We start from the raw sequence: 20,222 nt of genomic DNA, 5'->3' as shown, positions 1-20,222 counted from the left end.
GGTAAGATAGTACTTGCCACCCACAGTTTTTGAATTTCTGTTTGATTAAAAGGGGGGACACTTATTAGAAGGTTTTTCATCATTCTATTGATTAATCAACTAGATGTTATATTCCTATCAAAGCCTACACACTACTAGATCTGGACTGGGAATGAGACATGAGGAGGGAAAGGAACTCAACAGCACACTACAACAGCAAAACAAGGAGGAAGTGAAATACTTCAGCTTATCACCTGCTGTGGAGGGCTATACTTATAGGAGAGGGGACATAGGCCCTTTGGGAATATTTCAAGCGCCTTCCTTAAATTTTCAGCATTCATTAAACACATTGGAATTGTTTACTTTATCCCACAGCACAGAGCCATCCCTATTTGCAAGTGCGATAAAACCTGTATATAGAGATGATGAGTAAGATTCAGATAATTGTAACAGTTAAGTCCCATGGAAATTAATGGGGCTCAAGTTAGTGATTACTAACTTGCCTCCTTTATTTCAACAGGCCAATTTAGATGTATATGGGAGACTGTGAATAGGCTTTTTGAAGGATTCCTAGCAACTCCCGGGGGGATGGGGGGGGGTAGGATTTAGATAGTTAAGATTTTTCCTCCAATACCATATTTCCTGATGAAAATCCTCCCAAGTTGCTAATTGCCCAGTGGGGCAAAACATACAGATACCCATATGGGTACCTGTATGAATGTAAACAGCGTATTTTTGGGGGGCGGGCGAGTGGAATTCATTCACTTTAGACATTTTACCAGTGGTTTAGAAATATTCATCACACAAAGGGCACATGTTTATTTTTGCCAATGCTATACAGTATAATTTATTCAAATACACACCTAATATATACATCCTAAATAAAATGTATATCAAAATATAGTTCACGTTTTATAAACATTATTTGTAAATATATTATCCATTTGTTTGCATATTTATAAAATATATTAATAAGCAGGATACAGTTGTTACAAGGGGTTGCCATAATTGACACACCTCCCTCAGTCACAAAAAATTTATTTATTCAGGTGCCCTTGAACTGTTCAAATGCTATTGTTTGTAGTGTCTAGAGATCATTTGCTTAGCTTTCATGCAGCTAATATGACATCACTTGGGGATTTGTGTAGTTCGTTACATTTATTGATCTGAAATTTAAATGGAAAGAAAGTCATTATTTTCTTGAAGCATAGCTTTCTGCTTGTATCTTGAAAGCATCTATATGCATTTTTGCACTCCACCCCAACCTCTCCCAAGTAAGCTCTTCCTAAGGTCTATTCCATTATACTAGAGCACATGCAGGAATCAACAGCATTTCTCCAAGAATTATATTTCCTTCAAATGTAGATAAATAAAAGACAGTGGTTTACATAATATGCAGTGTCCCACTGATCCAACAGCAGGGCATGCATGCTGTTTCCATATGAGTCCAAATCCCATAAATGCTGGAAGCAAATTTGGAGAGGCTCTGTGGCCCCTAACTGCATCATGCTGAACCGATAATTTCTTCATCATTCCTAAGGCACCGCTTCAGCACTGATGCAATTCTTAGGAACCATGACGCCTCTCTGAGCTTGCTTCCAGAATGGATAGAGTTTGGACTCACACAGAACTAGCATACGCACCTCGCTCTTGGATCGGCAGGGCACTGCACAGTATACACGCAAGTGAATATAGATCATCAAGCAAAATAGAAAAATAATACTATAGCCTATAGCCAGTGAGATTCTGTTGCGATCAAGCAGCAGACTGTCAGATTCTTCTTCCTAGCCACTGACAGAACATGGGCTAGAGCTGGGCAAAATGTTTTGTTCTAACTGAAGGCAACTCCGTTTTTACAGCCCACTTAACAGTGCCTTCTGAAGTTCAAATATTTCCAGCCAGAACACTAATTGACAGCCTGCGGCTTCCCCAGTAAGGGCTGTCCATTTCCAAGCTGTATCAGGTTCAGAGATAGGAGGAAGAGTGACAACAAAAATATACCAGGGAACAAGGAATTTGGTCACAAAGGAGTGTATGTCTGGCAAACTACTAGATCAGAAGGAATAGTTATGATCAATCTTTTTTTTAAAATGGAAAAATGGAAATATTTAAGTGGTTTTAGACTTTGCTTGATGAAATATGTAGAGCAGTCCTACAGAACTTGTGACCAGAGTTGCCTGTAACAAGGATTCCCAGATGTTGTTGACGACAGTTCCCAGCATTCCCAGAAGCAATGGCCTTTGAATGGGGAATGTGAGAGTTGTAGTCAATGACATCTGTGAATCAGTGTTATAGGGAACACTACTTGTAACGCACCAAGCCAAACACAGTCCACCTGACACATATCATGGTCTGCCAAGTGTTTAACAAACGTCTCTCCCTCCATTTTGTGCTTGTGTGTGTATACAAACGTGCATATAAGTGTATAGAGACTTGTGTTCTGGGTGGCATACAAATATGTCAAACAAACAAACAAACAGTGTGCCAAGCAGGTAGCAAATACAGGCAGCCCACCTTTCACAACAAAATGGAACTCTTTGGCCTGGTGGACCACAAGTTTTTCATACCGGGTGCACAGTATTATTCACTCTGACACAACCATGAGCTAACTGCCATGGAGCAGCAATTTAAATAAGCAAGCCTTAATGTGTACCAGGCTTCACTAACTTGTTTCCATTGCCAAGGAAGAATAGATCAAAGTGCCACTAAATATATCCATAATGCAGTTCTTTTCACCATTTAGGAAGGAAATAAGAGACCCACACTTATCAAGGATTAAAGGAATGACTTCCAGATTAGAAGATGTTATATCCAGATAGACTTGAGCCCTGGCCTAAGTTTTCTAAGTCATTATAAACGATAGGTGGGTAGAACTTACTTTTCAACATTTGAAGCCATAATGCTTCTTATTGGTCTGCTCTTTGTTCCAGAGGGAGGATTAAATATTCGTCCTTGCTTATTGGTTGTGATAGGCTTAGGCAATTTAACGTTGTAGGGGTCTGCTGTATGAAGTGGGAAAGGATCAAACGTGCCTGCTTTCATGCCCCCTGGCTAGAAAGACAAAGAAATGCTAAAAACCGGTGACCTAAACAACAAAACTACCTCAAGACAAACACTCTTCGTAGTTTAGAAATCCTGTTTGGCAGGTCACTGTGAAAATAACCACGTAGCCAAGTACCTGATGTACTTAAACAGGAAACGGCTTATTGTAATTCATCAAATTTGTATCCCATCCTTCCTCTTAGGATAGCCTAAACACTTAGGGTAGGGCTCACCTTAGCACTTAAGGTAACACACATCTCTTCCATTTCATCCTCACAACAACCCTGTGAGAGAAGCTGAGACACAGGCTTTGGGACACCCACTGAACCTCATGGCCAAGTGAGAATATGACCCTAGGTCTCCCTGATGAAAGTTTCAACATGCTTGTCGCTACATTACACTATGGAGGTTTAAACAGCATACATATTATTATTTTGTTGAAGTTATTGTCCAAGTAATTAGCATACCTATGAATATATTTATGCTGGTGCATCTAATTCTGACATTAGGGTAAGACCACTGGAATGCTGGCATGATATCATGTTTTCCAATATTGCATCTGCGTAGCTGTTGGCATGCTCCACTATAAGCATTTTTGAGTCAGCACAGCAAACCTTAGGTCTATTAAATTATGAAAACAAGATGTATACATATACAACAGCATTTAGGTGCACATTAACCCTGAAAATTAACACTTTGAAATTCCACTGATTTTCACCTGCTATCTGTGCCTAAGATTAGAACTTAAGTGAAATGAACCCTATGCATTAGATAAATGGGAGGAGCCACTGCCTTCTGCAATAGCAAGTGTTTTGCATGCCAAAGGTCCCAGATTCAATTTCTGGTGCCTCAAGATAGAGCTGGGAAAGACCTCTGTCTGAAACTCTGCAGAAATTCTGTCAGTCCATGTTAACAACACACAGCTAGATGGACCAATGGTCGGGATCAGTATAAAGCCCACTTCATAGCATATGTTCAAATCTCTGATATATCTATAATGAAGCCTATATTATATAGCTATTATATACCTATAATGAAGTCGGGGACGGCAGGTATTAATTGATATGAATGAAATAGCATGTGCTCTGTGGTGGGAAAGGGAAAAATGGGCTAGGTTTTAGATAGCACCAATATGATTAGTAAAACTATGTTTTATATTACGCAATATAAAATTGTGTTAAAGTAAGAAAATACTTTTTATTTGCTTAAAAACATTTAGCTGCCACAGTATTATTAAATGCTTCACTTGACCCAATGTATCATAACAAGTGCTAACCCTAATCCCAAATTCCCTAGATATAAGGAGCTCTTGGGTGAGAAGCAGTGTTCCCACGAAGGTGTGTGCACGTGTATGCACAGACAAGTTTCTCGATGTCCGCTCAGTTAATTGTAGGTCCCACTCAGGTTGAATCACGAAGGTCCCATTCTGAATGCATGTGCACTGCCTTGATACTGCCACCCAGAACAAAACTCATTGCTTTCATAACCATCTTTAACCAACCTATCACTGGATTAAATAAGTTGTTGTACAACTTGGAAAAGATTATTACTAATTTTTTCCACATGATTAGTATATAACTCCCTAAAATGCAACAAAGAAAATACATATGCATTCACTAAGTGAAAATTTGCAATTAAAAGCAAACTGTAGAGGGTTGTTTTTTTAACCTTTTTGCCAGGTGAAGTTGGTTTAAAGGGGTTGCGAACTGGTATTTCTGGAGGTGTTTTCTTTGCTGGTGGCAAAGGCTGGTCATCGTGGTAAGGATTCATATCAAAATACTCCCGGGGATAAAGATTCAATTTGAAAGGGCCACCTTTCATCAGACGGTGGTGTTCATCAGAGGTTTTCTATGGGAAAAAACAGAGATGAAAGATATCACACTGAATATTTTTAACAGAGATTACTCTTTAATGGGGAAAACAAATTAGGGAAGATGTTTAAATCTGGGTAATGCAGCGAATGCCCTTACAGTGAACTTCCCAATGTATAGGGTCAGACAGGAATCTGTAGTTTCACTACCTAGCATACTGCTGGCACTAGTTTAACCATTAATACTAACAAAATAGTAATAATTTCATTTATAAAACAGAAAACAGAAAATGGAACAAGTAATTTTCAACTCTGAATCAGCAAACATATTGAAACAAAAGAATAATATTCTCAGTTTGTTTGTTTACAAAAGAAAGGGGTTTCATCTTATTAGCAAAGATTTAAGAGAAAATTAAAGTTATCATAATCTGAAACAAGAGACACTGGACTGGTTCACACGTAGAGTTTAACTGCAGTTAAAGCTGCCAGAGTTTGTAACTAGTGCACCCAAACATGAAAAACCGCTGTTAAGGGTCTAAAGTTAACTCCAGTTCTCCCTGACAAACTTCAACTGGGACCTGAGGTTTTCTCTAAGGTTCACCACAGACAGCTGTGGTTTTGCCACCAAACTTACTCCTCCCTAACCACAGTTAAGCGCCCATTTCCTAACTCCAGTCATAGAGGCAGAGATGCAGACCCCCCTGAGGATGTGGTTGCTCCATGTTTTTGGCACTTCTTGATGGCAGCTGCTGGCTCCGCCCCTCCTGTAGGCTGTGCAGCTACGGGGTTGCCAGACTACAGGGACGCCAATACGACCCATCCTGGGCCGGCCAGCCTGTCAAGCCACTCAGGGGCAGCTGTCATGGGTGTCCACAAACACCCCAAGTGGAAGCACAAGCAGGGTGCTCCATCACGGTGCCGGCAGGCAGAAGCTCAAAGACAGACCCAAGCAGAGAAGCTGGAGCAGCCAAGTTCTATGAAAAGATGGGGAAGGGGGGCCCAGGCCTTTCCGCCGGTGGGAAGATTTGCTTCCATAATCTTCCTCATGAAAAGAACCATCTGTGGGACACAAATGCAAAATGCACGAGTTGGTACTCATGTACAAGCTGGTGCTCTTGTTGCATGCTGCAACTTTAGCTCATAACCCCACGGACTGCTCTCTCACAAGAGGGGCAGACTAAGGGAAGCTACAGGCGTGGGCACTCTGGCAAGTGCTTTCCTGATCTCGGCAACTGCCACCAAAACACTGTGAAACCCTGCACCCTGCCAACCCACCCGCAAAGTGGAGATGTTCACCCCTGCCCACTGCCCCCAGTGGATGATGCAGCCGTCCCAGGGTGTGCTGGAAACTGGGGTTCTCTACTCCTGGAAATCACTGTGCCTCCAGATCTACATATGCCGCCCAGGAGTTTCAAACAGATGGAAGGGTCTGCTCCTCAGCCTGCACCATCCATGCAAATGTTTTGTATGGGGGTGCTTTTGGGAGAGTCTGGAAGGCAGACCAGGTTCTGAAATCTCTTGAGTTTTTTTAATCTTTATGTTTCGCAAGCTGACACACACACACACACACACACACACACACACACACACACACACACACCTGTAGTTTAGTTAAAACTCCTATCAAAAGCTTTTACTCTCTTCTTGTCACACACGAAAGAGGAGGAAGCAAGCAGGGCGCATGAGCCCATGCTCCCTTAGGTTCATTCTTGTAGAGGGAACTTGAGCTGTTCTGTTCTGTTCTCAGAACTCAGCTGATACGTAAGTGGAAATCCAACCAAACTTTACCTTAAAGTTTATTCTTCCTACGTCATATAATTCAATCGAATGTGCAAATGGTTTACCGATGGTGAGATTTGGATATCTAGGTAGAGAAAGTGAAACAGCAGTGACACAAAGATTCAATCATCTCTAAAATTTAAGAACAATCTGAGACAACAATTTTAGAACTTGATGTCAGTTTTTACCCATAGCCAGTTCCTTTCTTCCCTGGATTGGTGTACAGATTCTTCCCAGGTTGAACATATGCTAATTTATCTTTCATTTGTGCACTGAAGTAGGGACATGGACCACCGATTGTTCCATAATAAGTTCCTATACCGCAACTGAGATATAAAATAATAGTTAGGATTTCTCGGTTAATCCTGGAACTTGCTGTGATACAAACTACTTGTTTACTGAGTATTTTCAAATCCAAAGCCCTATTCACACATCACATTGTACAAAGATGCCTGTACATTTAGAGATACTAGCGTGGCCGGGCGCAGAGCATCTGTGCCTCTAGTGCCCACCAGCTTAGTGCCTCTTAGTGGGCACTGTGCCTCTAGTGCCCACCAGCTGGCCTGGCAGCAGCCTCTTCTCCTTGGCCGGCCGGCCAATCACCTCCTGCCACATGTGCGGCTCCAGCGCCCGCCCAAACTGGCCCCTCTCCTCTGGCAAAGCCGAGTCCACTGGCCGGCCAACCTCCTCCTGCCACAAGCACAGCTCCACCGCCCAAACTGCTGGCTGCCGGCGTGTCCGGAACTCTCACGAGAGTTCTGTCACACATGTGATGCGCCCGTCTAAGAGAATTAAATATAAAGAAGAAGAAGATGTGTGTGAATAAGTGTACTGTACCTGCATTCATTTTAAAAGTGAACCTGGGCACAGGCCCCTCAAGTGCATGCTACAGCTACAGACAGGAAATGTATTGCTGTACTTGTGTTCAACATAATATGTGAATAATTGTACCTGTGGGATCTGTACTTGTGTATACTGCGCATCTGTGGTACCACAACTGAACATAATGTGTGAATAGGGGTAAAGCATATGAAATCAGATGCTCTGAATCTTTTTAGTTTACAGGGGTTAGGGGCTGGGTTATTCTGTGAAAGTCTAACAGACAGACATCTTCACTTTTTTCTACTTACTTCATCTTTTACATCATGTAAGCTCCTCTAACTGTATTCTCAGATTGTATCCTACAAATGGCTCCAGAGAAGTTTAATGAAGGTGTAGAAACTGAATTAAGACAGAATCCCAGAGACGGATCCCCCTCTCTCTACAAAAGGCTGAGAAAAAGGAACCTCTAGAGGCAATGCTGTGGTCTGCAGCATTCCAAAAGAAGGGTTTCCTTGGATTAATTGGTAGGGGTCAGCAGGGTGTGCCATTTGAAGCAGGAGCATGGGGATTCTCTTAAGGCAGAAAAGGAGAAGGACTGAAAAATGGGGATTCTTAGGGAGAAGACAGAAGAACTTGCAAGAAGAGTTTGTTGGGATGGTGGAAGCAGCATGCCTGTTTCTTGTAGTCTCAAAATACATTCTGCAAGCTTATGCAATCAATAGGTATCTGATGACACTCTTCTACAATTCTCTGTGATTGCTCTCTCTTATAAATGCCCTTTCACTTAGAAAATGGTTGAAACTAGAAATTAGAAATTGCATTTCACCAAGTGTTTTTATTAAAGCCAGAAACCAAGAAAAGTTACAAGAAAGATCACCTTACAGTGGCTTCTCCTTGAAAGAATTCAATTTTGACAAAGTAGTTTATCATCAGCCTAAGGAAATACAGGTTCACAGAAATTTGACTGCTATTTTTTAATGTTGCTGTTGCTGGGAACTGTTTCACTTTCAAGGTCATAAAATCTAAGAGCAAGCCTATGGGTTTCTCAAAGACTCTTTGTCTATGAAACCCAAACAGGCCAGTTTCTCATTGGGCTCTATAAGAAAGAAGCACTTAATGCATCACAGACATATACCATTTGCACTAGTTGGACATTCCCCCTAATAAAAGAAGTTTTATTGTTGCAGGGAGCAGGCAGTGCAGTGGGTACAATAGGAGTGATAGGTTGGAGGTTCTTGATAAACTTGGGGGATAAATACAGTTTAATTTAGCAGGCAATAATCCTGCCAACGTTTCTAGCAATGTAAATAGCAATATTGTTCAGCAATACCTTTCCTGAGCACTTACGGAAATTTATCTCCATTACTGGGAAGGAAGGCTCTAGTGCTCAAGTTTTTCTTTGTCTGTGCCAATCGATACCTTCTTCGTAGCTGAACAGGATTGGAATAACTTTCACCTTCAAAAACCCTTGAATATACAGGTTCAAAGTAACCTGCCTGGGTAGCAGACCTTTCTTTGCTACCTCCTGGCAACATTTGCTTATTCTTGCTTGCAGCTTCATTGAAAGGGCCTTGAAAACAAGGAAATGCCATCAGTATTGGCTTAGTTTACCTTTTTGGACGTGCATATCTGCATCCTTTTTTCAAGCACTCATACCATATAGACACAGATGTAAGGCACTTACTGTTGCTACACTGCTGTTAGGAATAAAAGGCCTTGGGGAAAATGCACACCATACAGTTATGTAAAAATGATAATTTTGAACAGATGCTTTGAATTAAAGAACCACCACTGCACTCTCAAAACAATGTGGCAAGAAGATACAATAGAACTCCAAATTTCAGTTCAGGGACTTTGGCTCTCCTTCTCTGTATGCTCATAATGTCTTATAGACAACAGGATTTTACTAAAATCAGAATTAGAATTAAAAACTCTAGTAGGCAAGAATGATGTATGCAAAGGTGTTCCCAGTATGTCCCATTGTTTGAGAATCCTTGGGCCTAGAATGTGGGTAACCGTGCTGAACAATTTGTTAATTCCAAACAAATGCAAACCAAACCATAGTTTGCCCAATCCGGACATCACAGGAAACTACAGTAACCACAAATCAAAAAGTGAGCATGTGAAGAGAATACACACACTCAAGGCATGGGCTATGGTTTGGCTATAACTTCTGAACTACACTAAGTAGGTCCAGCAACAAAAATAGGAACAGGCTATCCACCTGGATAAGAACAATCTAAAAACAAGTTCTACAAGAGCCCTATTCACACATTATGTTCCACACATATACCGTGTTTCCCCGAAAATAAGACAGTGTCTTATATTAATTTTAGCCCCCAAAAATGCACTAGGGCAATTAGCGGTACATCAGAAATTACTGCTAGGTCTTACTTTCGGGGTAGGTCTTACTTTTGGGGAAACAGGGTACAATCTGTGAGTGTATGCACATTCAGTTATTCACAGATTATGTTCAATTTACATACATTAGTAACGTAATAGCCCTCTTCAGACTTTACTGAGCACTCATGCTCACAACAGGAAAAGCGGGGAGGAAGACCCGCCCTGTTGCTGTCATTCACCTGCTCCTGTGGGGCAAACTGTTCGTCCAAAGGGGTTGCTGCTGTAAGCGTGTTCCTCAGTGATTCTGTGAGCTGCAACTTGCAGCTCATGGAATCACTGGGGAACACACTAACAGCACCTCAGTAATGTCTGAAGAGGGCTTATCTGTACCATGCATATGAGGGGCCTGAACCCAGGTTCACTTTTAAAATGAATGCACGTGCAGTCAAACACACACATGTACCTGTGTACAGACTCCTGTATGCACATACGACATAATGTCTGAATAGAGCTTCAGTCTCTGAAAGGGTCTGAACCAAGTGGGAGAAAGACAATAGCCCCATTCAGATGTTAGAAGTTGTGCCTTTGTAGTTGTGTGCAGGGGTGTGAAGGGGGAGGAAATCCCACCCCACCCCCTCAATCATTCTCATGCCCCACTGCTTACATTTACAGTGGGGCTTGTCTGAAGAGCCTTATGCATGATGCTGGGCACTTCTGTGACTGTAACGCTAGATCCAGTCTCAAATCATGGGAGCCCCTGCCATCACGTTTAGGGGCTCTTCCCTCTTCACACAAGCCCCATTGTGTGAGCAGTGGGGCATGAGGGTGATTGACAGGGCGCGGGCAGGACTTCCTTTTCTTTTGTGCCATTGTATGTGGGTACTGCAGCACAATTTTTAATGTCTGATTGGGGCAAATGTGTGCAACTAAAATAACGGGGGATATATTTTTGGTGAACTTGTATCAAAAGCAAGGTAGCTATTGAGAAAATAATAGCCCAACTGAAAGTTATTGCTGCTTTGTGCCAGAGGCTAAAATAAAGATGCCAGAATTCCCTTCAGCCCAAGCACTTTTGCAAGGGGAGTCACCAGCTGTTATGGATGAGGGTGAAAGGGGCAGGCTTCTCAGTTTTATAGCTGGTAGAACAGTGCAGAGCAACAGAGAGGCATCCTCTGTGAATCAAACGGAACAAGCCACAAGCTTATTATAAATTACTAGTCACATTAGGCCCGTTACAATAACGGGTGCTAGAAGAACCGTTGCCTCCCGTGCCCCCGGCTCACCTCCCCCGGGCCTCCTCTGGCAACTGGCGGCGGCGGCAGTGGCACCGGGTGGTTCCCGCCGCGGGCCAGCTTCCCCCCGGTCCCGCTTCCCCCAGGCTCCGGCTTCGCCGGGCCCGCCGCCTTTCCTGGCCTCTCCCCCCCGCCTCCTCCCGGCTGGGCCCACCGCCTCTTCCGGCCGGGCCCGCAGCTTTGGCCGGGCCCACTGCCTCCTCGCCCGGCTTCCCCCGACGCCTCCTCGCCCGACGCCTCGGCCTCTCCCCGTCGCTGCCGGGCCAGGCCCACCAGTGGCCATGGCCGCCGCAACGAACCTTCCGCTCCCGCTCAGCCAATGAGAGGCCGCGCGCACCACGCATGCGCAGAACACCTCCCAGAGACACGGACACAGGACACGGACGCAGGTTCCCTAGCCTTTTATTATATAGGATATACTACAATATACAAAACACTTGGTTGTGCTCTTGTAGTGGGCCTGTATGATGGTGTATTGAGCTAATTTTGCTCCCATCATCCCATCCCAATTTTCCATGCCAGAAAATCCACTAGATTTTGCCAGATGCAGCCAAGAAGCTGCATATAATGATGGCCACTGCCAGGGCAGTCATAACAACACAAGCCAGCATAATTTCTGGGCAACTCTGGCACAGTTTATCAAGAGTTGTCCTTTGTTTTGCATGATTATCTGTGACCACTACAGTGAAGCTTCTTGCAAAAAGCAATCTCAACCATTACTGAGTCTTAAAATGAATTTATTTGAAATAGAACTGCTCAACTTTTCTTAGTTTTAGTATAATCTACATATGGTTTTAAAGACCTTATTTTTTCAATGCAAAAACTGAATTTCAACATTGTGAAATCAGACGACTGTACTCACGATTGAATGGTGACACATATTTATCCCCGATGCTAATATATTCCATTTCACTGAAGAGGCCAATCCTCTCCATATCTGATTTTCCTTCCGGCATGGCTGATTCTGTGTGATAATCTGCTACTCTAGAAAATGTGCCAATATCTTAGGTCCCCTGAAAAGTAAAGAAAAAGAAGACCCATACACTTCAGTTTTCAAGCCGTTATTCCAAAACAGTCGTCATGGATGTGACTACTTCAAATAATTGGTTTAAACATGTTAGCTAAAGTCTGCATTTAAAAGTGTAGCTTATATTTGCAAGACTGTTCCATTTCTGTTAGAACACACAAACTCCCAGATATGTTATGTTCCACTGAACCCTCATCCAGGGGCAGACCAAGGTATTGTTGTACCTGATGCAAGGCACCAAATGCCACCTTACTTCTGCCCCTGGTGAGAGCGAGTCCCCTTATAAAACTGACCTTTGTGGGCTTTGAAAGTCGTGTGGGGGGCAGAGAGGAGGGCAGGTTGCCAGCAGCCGCCTCTTCTCTCCTTGTGCCTCTTGCAAGCTTTGCAAGGAGTGTGAAGAGAGGTGCTCCTTGCAAAGCTTGTATGAGTCATGAAGAGCTGCTCCAATCATTGGCAGGGGGAATCTTACTGCCCTGCTGCACCCCAGTAATCATCTGCCTGAGGCAACTGCCTCACCTCTTCTCATGAAAGGTCAGCCCCTGCTTTCATCTGGAAACTCTACAGATCTATATAAAAATAAAACAAAATGTTCTTGTAAGTACTAATTTGCCTACTTTCCTTTCACGAAAATCTTGAGAATTACAATCTAAACAAGTTAGCCCATGTGCACCTCAAATGTTCACATATCCACCAATTGGGGTGGATGACACTGTAACAAATGATGCCCTGTGTGTCACTACACCTGTAGCAAATTTGGTCCAAATTGGTCCAGGCATTGTGAAATTGATAGTAGGGGTGTGCACGGAACCGCGGAACTGCGGTCCGGCACTGGGGTGGGGGGTTGCTTTAAGAGCAGGGGGGAGGCTTTACTTACCCCTCCTGCCGCTTTCCACCTCTGGCGCCTGTAGTTCTGCTGGCACTGCAGCTGCGCTGTAAAAGGCTTCAATGTCGCACACGCGCGCTTCACGTCTCCTCCGAGGAGGCAAGGAGGCTGCTGTAACTGGGGCTGCAGCTGCGGTGGCGAGTCTTTCGCGCTGGGCCCCATGTGCGCTCCGCTGGCAGAGGGCAAGGAGGAGGTGCTGCTTGCAGTGCTAGGGCAGCAGAGGGAAAAGGGCGCGCTCGGGGCTTGGGCCATGGGGGGCTGCGTGTTCCCTTCTCCCCCGAGGCGGCTGGAGGGCTGGCGGCAACAGCGGGAGCACGTGGGTCTGCGGAGACGTGAAGCACTCGCGTGACGTGCGTGCACGCAAAAGGCTTATTGAAGCCTTTTACATATGCATATGGAGGAATAACGAATGTTCTTGTAAATAATGGGCAGAAATCTTTTACTACTACTGCCCAAGCTAGGAAAATTGCCTAGAGACGTGAAGCGCGCACGTGCGACATTGAAGCCTTTTACAGCGCAGCTGCAGCGCCAGCAGCCAGCCAAGCGGGGAAAGGGGTGGCAGGGAGGTATCCTGCCGCTCCAATTATTAATAGAACTACGGGCGTCAGAGGTGGAAAGTGGCGGGAGGGGTAAGTAAACCCTTCCCCCGCTCTTAATGCAACCCCCCCCCCCCGGATCATCCGAATCCGAACCGCCCATGTCCGGACCGTTCCAGAGGCCTGTAGAATGGCCTCCGGACCGGTCCGGACACATCCCTAGTTGATAGGGGGGCATGCACATGCATAGGTAGAGGATGGGTGATCTTATAAGCTTACTTTATTTGTGGAAAGCAGGCTAATAAATTTGTTTAACACATTTGTATACCGACCAAAACGCAAGTCTCTTACTAGCAGAAGAATTAGCTGCATGAGACGAGGCCAACTTCTCAGTATCCCTACCTGTGTTAGCCCTGTATTTAAAGTTATCAAGCACCTTTCTGAACAAGTAGTCACTCAGGGCAGTACACAGCAAAGAACAGAAACAGAATTCTAGAAGGTCAGATGCCTGATTCAAATGTTATCAAAATGCCCCACTGTAGCTGTGTACAGGGGGGGAAAGGGGGAAGAAAGTTCCGCCCCCGCCACATCAACTGACTACACACCCTGCCGCTCACGGTTACGAAAGACTTGTCTGAAGAGGGAAGTGCCCTGCCCATGATGGTGGGCACATCAGTGATTGTGAAGATGTGCCCACCAGCACGGGGTGCCCACCATCACGGGGAGGGCTCTCCCCTCTTCAGAAAAGTCCATTATAACTGTGAGCAGCAGGATGTGCAGATGAGTGATCTGGAGGAAGAGTGCTGGTCCTGTGGTAGCAAGCATGACTTGTCCCCATAGCTAAGCAGGGTCTGCCCTGGTTGCATATGAATGGGAGACTTGATGTGTGAGCACTGCAAGATATTCCCCTCAGGGGATGAAGCCGCTCTGGGAAGAGCAGAAGGTTTCAAGTTCCCTCCCTGGCTTCTCCAAGATAAGGCTGAGAGAGATTCCTGCCTGCAACCTTGGAGAAGCCGCTGCCAGCCTGTGAAGACAATACTGAGCTAGATAGACCAATAGTCTGACTCAGTATATGGCAGCTTCCTATGTTCCTGTGTGACGGGAGTGGGACCTCCTCCCACTTAGCCCTGCTGTACAAGGCTAAAGATTGTGGTCAAGTCGGTGTCGACTCCTGGCAACCACAGTCATGTGGTTTTCTTGGTAGAATACAGTAGGGGTTTACCATTGCCTCCTCCCATGCAGTATGAGATGATGCCTTTCAGCACCTTCCTATATCGCTGCTGCCTGATATAGTGTTTCCCATAGTCTGGGGAACATACCGGCTGGGATCCGAAATGACAGCCTCTTGCTCCCTAAGCAAGTTGCATCCCTGCTGCACCATTAGGCTAGAGTGGTGTTTTTTTTTTCATAACATCTGAAGGATGCCAGAGAATGAGAGAATGGGGTAGAACTTAGACTAGTATATTTATCTGAATCTATGGTATCTGAGATCCTTTTCAAAAGGTTACATCAATCTCCCCTGTGCCCCTAGAATTATATTCAAAGTCAAAATGATTCAAAGTCTACTCATTAGGTAGCCTGAAACAAGCTATATATATGTATGCATGTGTGTGTGTATGTATAAATGTTTGCTGTTTGTGCTTTAATTTTACAAGAAAAGTGAGGTGTAAATGGATGAATAAATAAAATATGGAGACAGTAATGTGGACCTACTCTTCAGGGCTGTTGTAAGGATAGTTGAGAAAATATATATGAAGTATGTGGAACACTCAGAAAATGCTATATAAAAACAATGTATTATGGATCACATACTAAGTTAGTCAGGGCTGTCCTTGGAGAGCTCTGGTGGGGTGCAGGGCCCGGGGCAAATCAGCCCATGCAGGGCCCCCTTCCGTTAATTCTAATTGGGGTTAAAAGAGCAGGGCATGGCAAGTCATCCTGCTTGCCATGCCCTAAGGACAGCGCTGAAGTTAATCATGACTACGGCCCACAAATCTGTTCCACTGAAATAAATCCTAAATATCCCATTGATTTCAGTGGTACTTATGCATAAAAAACTAAACAATGTGTGATTCAATTATTCAAATTTTAAAATACAGTGTGCTGATCCCACCCCCACCCCCCATCATTATCTAGACCAGGGATTCTCAACATTGGGTCCCCAGATGTTATTGGACTTCAATTCCCATAATCCTCAACCAAAGGCCACTGGGGCTGGGGATTATGGGAGTTGAAGTCCAATAACATCTGGGGACCCAACGCTGAGAATCCCTGATCTAGACCAATGATCTTCAATTTTTTTTTCAAGCAGGGGCCACTTTGGGGAAAAACCTTCAGTGTGAGAGCTTCAGGTCACTTGCTGACCTCTGCATAGTCCTGCAGTTTTCTCAGTGCTGGGATGGTTCTTTAGAAGAGAAGGAGCTATTCAGAGTTCTAGAAGGAAAATCTAAGATGGTGCAGGGGCTTAAGAGGGCTCTGTTTCCGTTAAAGGAGCTCCCTGGTGCTGGGCAAAACACAGCACTGCACAGTGTGAATAGTTTCCACATAGTGGCAGGGGGTCTGTGCAGAGTAATCAGCTTGGGCAGAAGCGTCACACAGGTCCAATAAACAATGAGTCAGGGGACTGCATTTAAGGCTGAAGGTTACTGACCCCTGGGCCTTACAAGGAAGAACACTGATCTAGACAGTTTAAATATAAGCTGGGGATTCTCCCAGGCTGCCTTTAGGTTCTCTGTGTAAGAAGTGAGAGTGGCAATGCACAGATGGGCCCTTTGCGCCCAGCAAATATATGACCTTGCCATGCTCTGGAACTAGACCCAAGTATTCACAAATCAGATGATTTTGCCAAATTCACCAAATACCACTTGCTCTTGTGTTGCTAATACACATTCAAGTCTACAATGTAGTCTTGAATACTCCGGGTTGTGGCTGTCTACTGCATATATATATATATATATATATATATATATATATATATATATATATATATACACACACACACACACACACACACAAACACACACACACTAGCCGACCCTGCACAGAGCATCTGTGCGGCGCTTTGAGGCCGGCTGTTTCCCCCTCCCTCTTCCTCCTGCCCCGGTCTCTCCTCTCTTCCCTTTCCCTCCAGCCCCGTGCTCTCCTGCCCTCCTCCCTTCCTGTTCCTCCCCACACACAGAGCTGCGGCGGGTGGCCAAGAAGGGCCCCACCACCGCCTTTCTCTCCCTCCCATCCGCCTGCTGCAATGGCTATTCTCCCCCCCCCACCAGCGCCTTTCTCTCCCCCCCCCGCCCGCTGCCGCCTTTCTCTCCCACTGCCTACCGCTGCTTTTATCTCCCCCCTCCTCTGCCGGCCGGCCGGCCAGCTACCACCAGCACTTTCCCCCGCCCTCTCCTCCTCTGTCCTTACTTCAGAACTCTTGCAGCGTGTCGCAAGAGTTCCGCCACCAAATCCTGGGCATGCATGTCCCAAGAGAATTATATATATATATATATATATATAGAGAGAGAGAGAGAGAGAGAGAGAGAGAGAGAGAGAGAGATCTCAAGATCAAGACGGCCCAAACCAGCCTAAAGCATCTGTGTCAATGTATGATTCCAGGCAGCTGAAAAAATTCCTCAGATCACTTGAGAAAAGGAAAAGTGAATATAGTGTCTGATTCCAAAGCACAACACTTAACTGATAAGCTCCTGCCAGTAAGGTACAAAGATAGCATAACCCATCAACATATGAACTAATGAAGCTTTAAAATGGGGTGGCCAATCTGAGACTCTCCAGCCACAGCTCTCATCACATCAGCCATAATTTATTGCAGTTTGGGATGATGGGAGTTGCAGTCCAACAACAGTGGGAAAGCCTCCAAATGGACCATCCCCACTTAAAGAAAATTAGGCTGTAATACTATGCACACATTCCTGGGAGTAAACATTCTTGAACAGAGTGGGACTTGCTTGTGAGCAAACAAGCAGACGTTTCCTCTCTTCTATGGCACACATTTGAGTCTCTGACATATGCCTATGCTACAATCACAAAAGTTCAGTAAACTCTGTCTTTTGCTGTATAAATTGAAGGCAAACATTAAGAGATGTTTATTACGGGTGCTGTTGTTTTGGGATCCAAAAAACTTTGTTCTTCGCAGTTGCACCTACCTGCAAATGATTGTCTGAGCCACAGGTCAGGGAAGTCAAAAGGTTTCAAGAGTCATGCTATCATGTAGTACCCCACAGCTCCAGGAAACTGGCATTTAGTAGTTCAGCAATAATAGCAATGCACAGCACGATCTTATATAAAGTTAATATGCCTATATCTATTGAATGAGCTTGGTTGGGCACACTTAACTCTGCACTGGATTACAGCCTCTGCAGAGGTAGAACTTTTGCCAGAATCCTCAACAGGGCCACATTAACATAGTAGCAAATGTAGCATTTGCTATGGGCCCCGCGTTTTTTAGGGCCCTGCACGCCTGGCTTGAACGTCTGCCCCTTCTTTTGCTCTCTATTTGGTGCTCTCTGCTGACTCTCCTCATTGCCTGCTGCTGCCCATTCTCTCGCCTCGCTCGAGGGCATTTAAGCAAGGTCTTCCTGGCACCATGGTGTGGATTGGGTTATCTATTATGTTAAGCAGCACGGGAGGGAGTAGTAAGAACAAGATTGTGAGCCCTTTGGGGACAGGGAACCATCTCATTTATTTATTATTTCTCTGTGTAAACCGCCCCGAGCCATTTTTGGAAGGGCGGTATAGAAATCGAATGAATGAATGAACTATAGGAACAGAGGTCCTTATTTGTTTAAACTGTAAAAGTTTTTAAAAACATACACAGAGAGAGTAAAAGAAATAAAAGTGGTTTAGATTAAAAAAACAACAAACTATTAATGCCGGGCGGAAGAAAGGAAGCTAAAGAAGATGCTAGTTGAATGTTGCCAGCGTTTTCCGACTGACTGGGAGCGGGTAAAGATAAACAATGAGAATGTGTACCTTTAAGAGGAAAAAGAAAGCCGGAAGTAACTCAGATGCACAGCAAGAGGAGTCTCAAAGTTTAGTGGATCAATTGAGGGGAGCTTGGAGGGAGATTATATTATGGTCTTGTTGGGTAAGGTCACTTATATCCTCCTTTAGTATCTAGTGCTGTTGAAAGGGAATTTGTGATCATTGCTTTTCAAGGAACTGCCAAATTTAAGGTGAGCTCCTTTCCTCTCCTCTCCTCTCGAACTGAAATAACTACTGCTACGTTGCCAACTTCATTAGCTTTACATTGGGATGCCCGTTGAAATTGTCCAAAGATAAACGGAGGCTGCAAACCTAAACACACTTACTAGAGAGTAAGGCTCATTGAGTTCAGTGGGACTTACTTCTGAGTAAACATGCTTAGGGTTGCACTGAACGATTTGTGCACTTCCTCCTTTTAATATTAAGCATGTTAGTGTAATTTAGATTGAAAGAGGCTGTGCCTCCTGCCAAAAGATTGTCTTTTGGATACTTCTGTTTTCATTGAAGTTGCTAATGCACCTCATCATAATCACATTATTGCAATGCATCAACTATTTTAAATATACATCTGCTTTCCTGTCAGGCTTGCACAAGAGGTTAAACATATATTCTTAATATTGTCAAATGGCCCTTTTAATGTGATGGCTGCTGGGATCCAATATGTTCTGCACACATTGGAATCAAACATCCACTGTTGTGTGCCAAAATTGCTAATAGGTTCAGATTTCTCAAAGTACAGAATTCCTGAGAACCTTTTAATTTAAACATTCAGAGTTTTGTTCCCCACCCCCTTTCTCTTTGTGAAAATAACTCCAAAGGAAAACCCATGGTCAGGAGTCACAAAAGTGTGTGTGTGGGCGGTGTGTGTGTGTGTGTGTTTTGCAAAGTTTGTTGACTGGCTGGCTGAGCTGAGGCATGGGGTGGTTGGTGGGGGGGGGGCACTAGGCAAATGAAAAAATTGAATTACTTTACTATGCAAGTAAATAATTTATGTTTTAATATTTATGTGCATTTTTTAAATTTTGGGCCCCTTCATAACATATGCTACAGGCCCCACACTAGCTTAATCCGGCCCTGATCCTCAACACAAGCACACATAAGATAAAAATCACAGACTGCCAATCAAACACGAAGCAATACAAATGCCATTCAAACAAATAAGACACAGCAAATAAGACACAAATTAGATTAGATTGTTCTTGGGGACACACAACAGCTGCTGTTCAAGAGTTGGTGAAATGACTGCAACCTACCAGGAGCCTATGGCAACGAGTAGGCTGTACGTACGTGAATGCACGTTTAGTGAAGTTCTATCTACATAGTGCACAAATATAGCTGCACATCAGTGGAGCAAAAAGCGAATTATTCCATCCGTTTGCATCACAATTGCACGAAACGTACAGTAAGCTTGATGCCTAGAGCAAAGGCTGCGGAGATAACGGAACGCTTCAGTCTCTCTTGCGGTCCTGAGAATCTCTGAAAAAAAATCTACTTACGCCCCTTCCTCCCTCTCTCTTCCCACCACACGACACGCTGTTTTGGCTCAGCAGCGAAATCAATCAACGCCTTCACTCTCCCCCTCCATCCACTACTAGCCACACCACTTTCTACTGGATCGTGATCTTTTCGAGAGGCCTCTTTGTTGACGCGGCGTTGCCCTGGCTTCGGGAAGGAACGATTCGTTTGCCCACGCCCACCCCGATCCTCTCCATTGGTACAGCCT

At 44.4% G+C, this 20,222-nt stretch overlaps 1 protein-coding gene across 4 annotated transcripts; it reads right to left on the bottom strand.

Annotated features, from left to right (window-relative positions):
* Nucleotides 1–774: 774 nt before the first annotated feature.
* Nucleotides 775–20,219, bottom strand: C5H4orf47 (chromosome 5 C4orf47 homolog). Of its 4 annotated transcripts, XM_053256854.1 has the most exons (9): nt 19,996–20,219; nt 12,611–12,660; nt 11,930–12,080; nt 8,780–9,002; nt 6,799–6,936; nt 6,620–6,695; nt 4,690–4,869; nt 2,858–3,030; nt 775–1,145 (listed from the first exon to the last, which is right to left on the bottom strand). In XM_053256854.1, exons 3-9 carry the CDS (start codon nt 12,021–12,023, stop codon nt 1,097–1,099), a joined length of 933 nt encoding a protein of 310 aa, XP_053112829.1. In that variant the 5' UTR covers nt 12,024–12,080; nt 12,611–12,660; nt 19,996–20,219; the 3' UTR covers nt 775–1,096. The 4 variants fall into 4 exon arrangements, with proteins under 4 accessions (XP_053112829.1, XP_053112828.1, XP_053112830.1 ...); XM_053256853.1 differs by lacking the exon at nt 12,611–12,660; XM_053256855.1 differs by lacking the exons at nt 12,611–12,660; nt 19,996–20,219 and adding an exon at nt 19,753–19,977.
* Nucleotides 20,220–20,222: the final 3 nt, after the last annotated feature.

The sequence above is a fragment of the Hemicordylus capensis genome, chromosome 5 (genome assembly GCF_027244095.1).
Source record: "Hemicordylus capensis ecotype Gifberg chromosome 5, rHemCap1.1.pri, whole genome shotgun sequence".
NCBI lineage: Eukaryota > Metazoa > Chordata > Lepidosauria > Squamata > Cordylidae > Hemicordylus > Hemicordylus capensis.
Note: the sequence above shows the minus strand (reverse complement) of the source record. Positions and strands in the feature narration are given on the sequence as shown.